Below are 10,158 nucleotides of genomic sequence, written 5' to 3'. Positions count from 1 at the left end.
TCGAGACGGCTGCTTGCAGCGTCCCCTCTGGCTTTGTTTTTGTTTCACTTGTGACCGTTTCTCAATAGTGGCTGATATAGTTTCATTTTTGTTTGGATATGCGTTCAGGCAGATGCAAAACCAACCATTAAAGTACCATTATGCATAAAAAGAATTACTTTAAATAACTATTCATTATTTTAGGCCAATAATTGAACGCAATGTGTTGACTAGTAACAAAGAAGCTGTACTTGTCTTTGCTTGTTGCGAGCCTCGTTCAACTGCGCAGCATGGTTAAATATGCCTTGTTCTTCAGTTTTGTATCTTGTCTGTAGTATACACACAATTATAGTATGTAGTATGTACACAGTGATATTGATGTTGAACTTTCGTAATATCAACTAAGATTGAGCTGATGCAGTTGCATGCAATATTCTTTCTTGCTGCTTCGTCTTGCTGCCCTGAATTCTTGGAATTTTGTATTTCCGTCCTGCTAAAACCTCTTTCGCGAGCCTCTATTTTCATAAATAATGCTAACTTGGCAAGATTTTAATGTCTTGCCTCAGCAGATGGTACAGTTACTGTGGTTTAGCTTTTTTTGCCGATGTAAGCAGTTCCAAGTTGAATGAATAGAAGATGTACTCTTCTGACCCTGGGTGGCCATCTGTCTACCGAAAATTATCCTTTCTGATCATGCGATTTAGCAACTCTTGCCTTGTGAACTACAGTTCCAGTTTTACGGCTCAGCTATTGCTATTTCGATTGAGGCACAAGGCAAAAACGCATGTGAGTGCACGTTGAAGAACTCCAGGCGGTCAGTATTAATCCGCAGCCCTCCACTACGGTGACCCTTTTACTGCCTCGTTCATCAGTTCACTCATGGTGTGGTTCAGGTGTCCATCCAGAGTAAGAGTGTTGCCCCGTCTTTCCTTTGCTCACAACGACCCCTACAGCACAACCAGCACCGCTACTGCCACCAACTTTTCATTGAAGCTGCATTATGCTTATTGCCGTGCTCATTCAGATGCTGGGCAAGACGCGATAATTTGTATAACCTACGGATAGCTCAACAATGGTCGGAAGCAAACTTGAAATGTTTGATGCGGGCTTGGAGGTCTACTTTATGCACAGCAGTATGCTCAAACCAGCACTGACGTTGCTGTGGCTGTGAGCCTGTGAGCAGTGTCGCCTTCGATGGTTCTTTCTTCTCGGTCTGCTATTCAATGCCGGAAGTTTTATTCGTGATGTGCAGCCCTGCCCCGTTGACTCAGAGTCGAGACTCGCGCATATGGAATGTCCCCCCCCCCCGAACAAGCATTAAACTGTCAAGCTTTTTAAAGCTTTTGAAGAAGCTGGCCGCGGAAAACGCGGAATGAATGGAAGCATGTAGACTGCGGAGAGTGGATGACACATGCAACAAAACTTTATTCACTTAACATTTTAACAACAGAGGCGAGAGAAGAAGCTTTACACAGAAACATGTGTCGCCCTATGGTGAAGTGATGTGCCTAGAGGAAATGATCGATCACGTGGATGACGCCGTTGGAGGCGACGTTGTCTGGGTTGTTGATGTTCACCCCGTTCACTGTGATGCACTCTGGAGAGGAATAGAAAAAAAGTGCGCGATTTGTTAGGGCTGCTAAATAGCCAGTCTTAAATTTGAAGCAGTCTTGCTTTTGACCTTAGTTCATTCAAGCTAGTATAATGCAGTTGTAAGTTTCCAGATAGTACCTCGAAAGTGTAAAGACGCCGTTCGACGGTGACAAGATTTTCGCTAAAAAGTATAACAGCAGACTCATAAATTGCCACAATTGATCACGATCGATACAGAGTAGAATTAAACACAGGTATCATGCATTAACAAATTAATGTTTACCTTAACGCTGGGAACCTGCTCAGCGTGTTAAGAAAATGCAAACGGGAAGTGCACCGTCTTAACTGCCAAAACAATGCGTAAGTTTTAAACATCATTATCAACATGGTTGCGTCTGTCACAGGACAAGGCAAGAGAAAATAGGGAACTAAGTGGAAATAAACGGCGCTGGGAGCAAGGGAATACCTGGGATGATGCTCATCTTGAGCTCAAGGCCTCCCACGGTCTTGAGGACCTGGTTTTCCTGGACTCCAGCACTGTACACAGTGCCCAACACGATGTGGCGGAGCAGCAGGGCTGTGGAAGGAAGCGCGCATACACCGATCAGGGCACGCTTACCAAGGTACATTTGCTTAAGTATTCTGCTGCATCTGTGAGCCTAATTTCGGCTGTCGGAACTTCCTTGGTTATTTAATTTGCCGAACGTTGGCCTTGTGGTGTCCTGTCTGCCTTTCTGGACGTCCCAAGGGACCAGGAAGCAATGGAAGAGCAAAGAAAGGCACTTGAAAATGTTTACTTTCCTGCTAGTATACGTTAGTACACTTGACATAATCGTGATGCGTCTGGTACGCTCCTACGTGTACTGGTATCGAGAAAATGACCTTTTTGGGAAGTGGTCCCGATGCACGTACCTTTCAGGGCTTCCCTGTCGCGCAGTACGTTCTCCATGCCAACGGCGTTCTTGAAGGCCTGGTCACTTGGCGCGAAGATGGTGTATGGTCCGACGCCTGCGAAGCACAGGTGAGAGGAAACGTCGTTAGCCATACGTTGTTTTTTGGCGGCACGAACTAGTCGGCACAGGAACCGCTGACGGCGTCTTGCGCAGCCCGCGTTGATGACAAGGGACATAATAAGGTTAAGGAAAGTTGTGAACAAAACGTGACATGTGAGTTCTTGAAGACATAGCGTCAGTTCTGGCAGTAATCGTGACCTCCAACGGCCCATTGCCTCCTGAGAAGGGCTTTGCGAGCTAGACGGATTATTTGAGTTCCGCTTTAAGACACGATGAATACTGGTTTATTAGTATCTGCGTACATGCTCCACCACTTTTATGTCCGACATGGCGGACTATCATAGGAACTTCCGGTACCACGCTATAGTTCACAAATAAGGCACACATGATCATAAGAATAGCGTAGTGCTAAGGTATAATTTCAGGCGCCGCATGCCTCATGCGAGCGGCAACGATCGAGGAGTTTTAACTGCCTCTCACTTAGCTAAGGTGCTGCAGGCGGCAGTAGGTTTAGCAACATAGCGTTGTTTCTGAAACTAATGAGCGTAAAACAATACATTTTGATTGGAACTGCCCTTTACTTGTGACAGCGTGCTGCACGATAACAGGTCATGTGTTACGGTGTGTTAGCATTAGGCGTTATGGAAGCCACGTGTACGACGGTCATGAGTATGGGTATGAGTAAAAGGGTCATAGTCGTGTGTAAGGGTTACCCTGCTAGGCCACGTTGTCCCTTATTTTACCAATGGGTCAGCGATTACTATTGGTCACGTGACTTTCCTATGCGATGGCGTCATTTGGGTGGTTGTGGTGATAACTGCGGACGTTGTGCAAAATGAGACACTGAACACTTACCGGAGAGGTACTCCTCGAGCCCGGCAAACTTGATGGCCTCGTCCAGCTTAGGCAGGAGGATGGACTGGTGAATAACGTCCAAGATGCTGCCTCCTGGCCGGTGAAGAACCCGGTCAATGGTGTAGAACACGAAGTTGCCTTGCTGCTTCTTGGGACCGATGATTCCGCCGGAAGCTGTCACAACCTGCAGAAACAGGGAACAATGCGCTATGGTTGGCGAGATACGTCTGGCTTCTCATAACTGCTTTCAGGCAGAGATATTTTAGCGAGCAGGCTGGTTTTAAGTTCCCGGGTGAATATTTTTCAGGTGCCATGCTTAGTGTACAATATTGCAACGCATTTTGCTCCACTCTGAACTGGAACGAGCCGTTCTCGTGCTTCTGTTCTGTGCCTCCCGGTTGCCAGGTTAGTGTTGTAACCCGACGTCGGTTTGTAGTCTCCGTTGGAAATGAGGTGTTTGAGAGGTGCTTTTAATAAACCTGAAAACCCCAGAGATCTCGATGCGGTGTCTAGTATGCAAAGGGAGGAAATTTTGGCAGAAGCTCTTGTCTTCCACCGGTTTTATGTGTTCCATGATAAGGTTTGGGATAAAGAAAACATCACTTACCCTTCCGTTAAAGTACTTGTTGAACCTCAGCAGGCTGCCTTCGTCAAGAGTGGGGAAAGTGCGGTCGTTGTCGATGGTAACCTGGCCAGGAACAATGTGGTACAGCACAAGCTGCCTGAGAAGCTGAGCGTCTCCCTCTAGCTTCGAAAGCAGCTGGCCTCGGATCTGGGCGATGGCGTCGTCACTAGGAACGAAGATGGTGTAGGCAGCTGTAATGACGAAAAAATTCGGAAAAAATCGTGGTGAGACGCAATCACATAACCAACGAGCAGCCGAGTACTCAGCACTTCGTACTTATTTTGCGACCAGGAGTAATAGGCTACGTTTGTTATGACTACAAGCGATATCAACAACGATTTTTTGGTTGTACTTAGCACAGTGTGCACAGCTTAAGTGCGAACGGAAGGATGGTAAACAGCCTGTGTGCTTCTCTTCTAATCTCGACTAGTCGTCCATACCAGTCCTCAGACGAGGCCAGGGCGAAATTTGTTTTCTTTCTGTTGCCGTTACATATCCATATTACGTGTTTTTCTTTGCCGGGGTGGAAGGAGAAAAACACAATCATATGCCTCCAAACTTGGATTCGATCTCTTCGCAGTGTTCATAATTTACCTAACAGGCTCAGGACACCGACACTCATTGGCACATATAAAGTGAAATTATGTCTTTGTCCCACCGAATGTAGGAGGCCGTTGCGCTTTTCTGAAAGTAGAACCCTCAGTGGGGAAAGAGTCGTGCATGCTCACATGTGTATTTAAACTGCGAGAGACGAAATCAAGCGAAAGTGCGCACGTCCCAGTAGGAATAAACGGATTTCGTTAGCCATTGCAATGAACCTTAGGCCAATCACAAGAGGAAAAGACATACCTCCATCATTGATGAGCTGAAGGACACCGGTTTTCTGCAGCCAAGAGAGGTAGCGTGTAGCCTTCAGCTCTTTCAGCACAAGCGTAAAGTCCAGTGGCTTGCCCTGAAGCTGAATACTGGGCCCAGAAATGCCATACACCGCAGATGGCACACCGCTAGTCTTCACTGTTGTTCCGAATGTTTGCGTAACAACTTGACCTGGGATGACGTAAGTAGTTGGAGGTTGGATGTGAAGCTCAGTCTTGCCATATGTAACTTGGCCACCAGGCTGAAGCAAAACAGATGTCTGAGGCAAGCCAACAGTTACTTTAGGAACTCCAACGAGCCTTCCACCGAACTGGATGCTTGTGATACCAGGGGCACCAGGTACGACGACACCACTTGGAGTCAAAGACAAGCCAGGAGCAGACGGTCCTTTAGGACCAGCTGGTCCGCTTGGTCCGCGTGGACCACCAGGGCCGGCAGGTCCCTTTGGTCCGCTTGGTCCACCAGGGCCGCTAGGTCCCCCTGGTCCACTGGGGCCGAAAATAAATGTGGCAGTTGGAGCCTTTGGTCCACTTGGTCCAAATGGTCCGCCTGGTCCCCTTGGTCCACCTGGTCCTCCAGGTCCTCTAGGTCCGCTTGGTCCAGAAGGTCCACTTGGTCCAAATGGTCCGCTAGGCCCGCTGGGTCCACTTGGTCCTGATGGGCCGCCAGGTCCTCTTGGTCCGCTTGGGCCGAATGGTCCGGAAGGCCCGCTTGGTCCGCTCGGTCCTTTAGGTCCAGATGGGCCGCTAGGTCCCCTTGGTCCGCTTGGGCCGAATGGTCCGGATGGTCCGCTCGGTCCTTTAGGCCCAGAAGGACCACTTGGGAATGGTCCACTTGGTCCTGCAGGTCCGCTTGGTCCTCCTGGTCCACTTGGGCCGAATGGTCCACCAGGACCGCTTGGTCCCCTCTGTCCGGATGGACCACTAGGCCCTCTTGGCCCACTTGGACCGGCAGGTCCTCTAGGTCCGCTTGGTCCTGATGGGCCACTTGGGAATGGCCCACTGGGTCCTGCAGGCCCACTGGGATATGGTCCTCGTGGCCCACTTGGTCCAGATGGGCCACTAGGTCCTCTTGGCCCACTTGGACCCAATGGTCCAGATGGTCCACTTGGTCCACCAGGGCCTAGAGGTCCGCTGGGTCTCCTAGGTCCGCTCGGTCCTGATGGGCCACTTGGGAATGGGCCACTAGGTCCTGCAGGTCCACTGGGGAATGGTCCACTTGGTCCAGATGGTCCGCTTGGTCCTCTTGGGCCAACTGGTCCACTGGGGCCCAAAGTAAATGTGGCACTTGGAGCTTTTGGTCCGCTTGGCCCTCTTGGTCCGGAAGGCCCGCTTGGCCCACTTGGTCCGAACGGTCCGCCAGGCCCGCTAGGTCCTCTCGGTCCAGATGGGTCACTTGGTCCTCCTGGTCCAGATGGTCCACTTGGGAATGGCCCGCTCGGCCCTGCTGGTCCACTTGGGTATGGACCACTTGGTCCACTTGGTCCTCTTGGTCCAGATGGTCCACCTGGTCCGCTTGGTCCGAATGGTCCGCTTGGTCCCCTTGGTCCAGAGGGCCCGCTTGGTCCACTTGGTCCGAATGGTCCACCAGGCCCGCTAGGTCCTCTCGGTCCAGATGGGCCGCTTGGTCCTCGTGGTCCAGATGGCCCACTTGGTCCTGCTGGTCCACTTGGGTATGGACCACTTGGTCCACTTGGTCCTCTTGGTCCAGATGGTCCACTTGGTCCGAATGGTCCACCAGGCCCGCTAGGTCCTCTCGGTCCAGATGGGCCGCTTGGTCCTCGTGGTCCAGAAGGCCCACTTGGGAATGGTCCGCTTGGTCCTGCTGGTCCACTTGGGTATGGACCACTTGGTCCTCTTGGTCCAGATGGTCCAGATGGTCCACCTGGTCCACTTGGTCCTCTTGGTCCAGAGGGCCCGCTTGGTCCACTTGGTCCGAACGGTCCACCAGGCCCGCTAGGTCCTCTCGGTCCAGATGGGCCGCTTGGTCCTCGTGGTCCAGATGGCCCACTTGGGAATGGTCCGCTTGGTCCGGCTGGTCCACTTGGGTATGGACCACTTGGTCCTCTTGGTCCAGATGGTCCAGATGGTCCACTTGGTCCTCTCGGCCCAGATGGGCCACTTGGTCCTCTTGGTCCTGATGGCCCACTTGGGAATGGTCCGCTCGGTCCAGCTGGTCCACTAGGATATGGACCACTTGGTCCTCTTGGTCCACCAGGCCCACCGGGTCCTCTTGGTCCTGATGGGCCACTTGGTCCTCTCGGTCCAGATGGCCCACTTGGGAATGGTCCACTTGGTCCAGATGGGCCACTTGGTCCCTTTGGTCCGCCAGGGCCTAGAGGTCCGCTGGGTCCTCGAGGTCCACTTGGTCCTGATGGGCCACTTGGGAATGGTCCACTAGGTCCTGCAGGTCCGCTGGGGTATGGCCCACTTGGTCCAGATGGGCCTCTTGGTCCGCCTGGTGCACGGGGGCCCAGAGTGAATGTGGCACTTGGAGCTTTTGGTCCGCTAGGTCCAAATGGTCCTCCCGGCCCTCTCGGTCCACTAGGTCCACTGGGTCCGCCAGGTCCAAGTGGTCCACTGGGACCTCTAGGTCCGCTTGGTCCAGATGGCCCGCTCGGGAATGGTCCGCTAGGTCCTGCTGGACCACTTGGGTATGGACCACTTGGTCCTCTTGGTCCAGATGGCCCTCCAGGTCCGCTTGGTCCTCTTGGTCCGCCAGGCCCGCTAGGTCCTCGCGGTCCTGATGGGCCGCTTGGTCCTCGTGGTCCGGATGGCCCACTTGGGAATGGTCCACTTGGTCCAGCTGGTCCACTTGGGTATGGACCACTTGGCCCACTTGGTCCTCTTGGTCCAGATGGTCCTCCTGGTCCTGAGGGCCCGCTTGGACCACTTGGTCCGAATGGTCCACCGGGCCCACTGGGTCCTCTCGGGCCGGACGGACCGCTTGGTCCTCTTGGTCCAGATGGGCCACTTGGGAATGGTCCACTTGGTCCTGCTGGTCCACTTGGGTATGAACCACTTGGCCCACTTGGTCCTCTTGGTCCAGATGGTCCACCTGGTCCACTTGGCCCGAATGGCCCGCCAGGCCCACTGGGTCCTCTCGGACCTGATGGACCACTTGGTCCTCTTGGTCCACCTGGTCCAGATGGCCCACTCGGGAATGGTCCGCTTGGTCCCGCTGGACCGCTAGGGTATGGACCACTTGGTCCTCTCGGTCCAGATGGTCCGCTTGGTCCGCCAGGTCCGCTTGGTCCTCTTGGTCCAGATGGCCCACTTGGGCCGAATGGTCCGCCAGGCCCGCTGGGTCCTCTCGGTCCTGACGGGCCACTTGGTCCTCTTGGTCCACCTGGTCCAGATGGCCCACTCGGGAATGGTCCGCTTGGTCCTGCTGGACCGCTAGGGTATGGGCCACTTGGTCCTCTCGGTCCAGATGGTCCGCTTGGTCCGCTTGGTCCGCCTGGTCCTCTTGGTCCAGATGGCCCACTTGGGCCGAATGGTCCGCCAGGGCCGCTGGGTCCTCTCGGTCCTGACGGGCCGCTTGGTCCTCTAGGTCCAGATGGTCCACTCGGGAATGGCCCACTTGGTCCTGCCGGTCCACTGGGGTATGGTCCACTTGGTCCAGATGGGCCACTTGGTCCTCTTGGTCCATCTGGTCCGCTTGGTCCTTTGGGTCCACCTGGGCCACTAGGTCCTCTTGGTCCACTTGGGCCGCGGGGTCCACTTGGTCCACTCGGACCTAAGGTAAATGTGGCACTTGGTCCTTTAGGTCCACTTGGCCCGAATGGCCCCCTTGGTCCAGATGGTCCAGTTGGAGCTCCAGGTCCGAAAGGTCCACTAGGTACCCGCGGTCCAGCTGGCCCTGATGGTCCACTTGGGAATGGTCCACTTGGTCCTGGAGATCCACTTGGATATGGCCCACTTGGTCCTCTTGGTCCACTTGGTCCTCTTGGTCCAGCTGGTCCCTTGGGACCACCAGGTCCCAATGGTCCGCTTGGGCCAGTGGGCCCTCTTGGTCCTGATGGGCCGCTTGGGAATGGGCCGCTTGGCCCACTTGGCCCTAGTGGCCCACTGGGGCCAGAAGGTCCTCCTGGTCCGCTTGGTCCGAATGGCCCGCTAGGTCCCTTAGGTCCAGAAGGACCACTTGGGCCAGATGGCCCACTTGGCCCTCGTGGTCCACTGGGGCCAGAAGGTCCTCCTGGTCCGCTTGGTCCAAGCGGTCCGCTAGGTCCCTTAGGTCCAGAAGGACCACTTGGACCGAATGTGAAGGTGACAGTTGGAGCCTTTGGTCCACTAGGTGCTTTTGGAAGGCCAGCTTGGGGCAAACCAGGGAATGCAAATGAAAATCCTCCGGGAGTAGTTGGTCCGGCAGGGCCTCCAAGCATAAATCCTGTGACTCCAGTAGTAAAGGTTGTGACAGCCGGTGCCCCAGGGAAGATGGTGATGGAAGGTGCTCCTGGAACCGGAATGCGAACCATTTTAGTTGGGAATGTTTTTATTTTAGATCGAACAGCTTTCAGATATATTCCTTGGTTGCATTGCTTTCGATGCATTCATTTGTTAATTGAAAATAAAAGCAACTGTTTTCATTTAAGGAGCAAATGGGGCCCCTACGATTTGGCTATCCTGTTATAATGGTAAAGAAGCTTATCTGGCTAAAAACGGAGCTTCTATAAACATGGAAATGTCAAAAATAAAACGGATACCACTGACACACTCTGAATAACCTCGCTGGTGCCAAGTACATTTTCTATATGCCCTCTGGATTGTAGTGAACACGGCCATCCGCTCTCAGCGATCCCGTAGTTCCGAATCATATCAACTGCATTACTCGTCAAAAGTTTTAATTGGAGTGGCGGTAGTGAGTACTTAACAATTATATTGAAAAAAAGGAAAATTGGTGTGATAATGCTGACGTTGGCATCTGACCGGAATACTGCCTTGTTAGCAGCAGCGTTGCTGATGAAAAACGAGAATTCCCACAGGGAAACTGCACCTTATGAAATCGCTTCTGGTAATTTATGCTGCCGGAAACGGATGAAGCATCGAGTACATTTGCTAGACGCCCGTTCTAGTTGCCTGCTTCTGTTCCAACACGGATTGTGGAAAATTTCCCGTTTTCTGAAGACATATTATGTCGTATCAGGTGTTTAAACGATGTTTTGGAGCTGTCACCGCAGTGAAACATAAGTAATCACTGCTTTTTACGGGATTATTG

At 52.7% G+C, this 10,158-nt stretch overlaps 1 protein-coding gene across 4 annotated transcripts in view; it reads right to left on the bottom strand.

Moving 5' to 3' along the window:
* Positions 1-1,379: 1,379 nt before the first annotated feature.
* The window catches only part of LOC144098891 (uncharacterized), a 30,709-nt gene continuing 21,930 nt past the window's right edge, over positions 1,380-10,158 (bottom strand). For 3 of the 4 annotated variants that reach the window (XM_077631823.1, XM_077631825.1, XM_077631826.1), the window contains 6 exons: positions 4,915-9,396; positions 4,048-4,256; positions 3,441-3,624; positions 2,485-2,580; positions 2,039-2,149; positions 1,380-1,576 (listed from right to left, as the gene is read on the bottom strand). In XM_077631823.1, coding sequence (XP_077487949.1) covers positions 1,488-1,576; positions 2,039-2,149; positions 2,485-2,580; positions 3,441-3,624; positions 4,048-4,256; positions 4,915-9,396 — 5,171 coding nt within the window. In that variant the 3' untranslated portion in view covers positions 1,380-1,487. The remainder of the gene's footprint in view (positions 1,577-2,038; positions 2,150-2,484; positions 2,581-3,440; positions 3,625-4,047; positions 4,257-4,914; positions 9,397-10,158) is intronic. The other variant, XM_077631824.1, reaches the window with a different exon arrangement.

The sequence above is a fragment of the Amblyomma americanum genome, chromosome 7 (assembly GCF_052857255.1).
Source record: "Amblyomma americanum isolate KBUSLIRL-KWMA chromosome 7, ASM5285725v1, whole genome shotgun sequence".
Classification (NCBI taxonomy): domain Eukaryota; kingdom Metazoa; phylum Arthropoda; class Arachnida; order Ixodida; family Ixodidae; genus Amblyomma; species Amblyomma americanum.
This window is presented reverse-complemented; position numbering and strand designations above follow the sequence as displayed.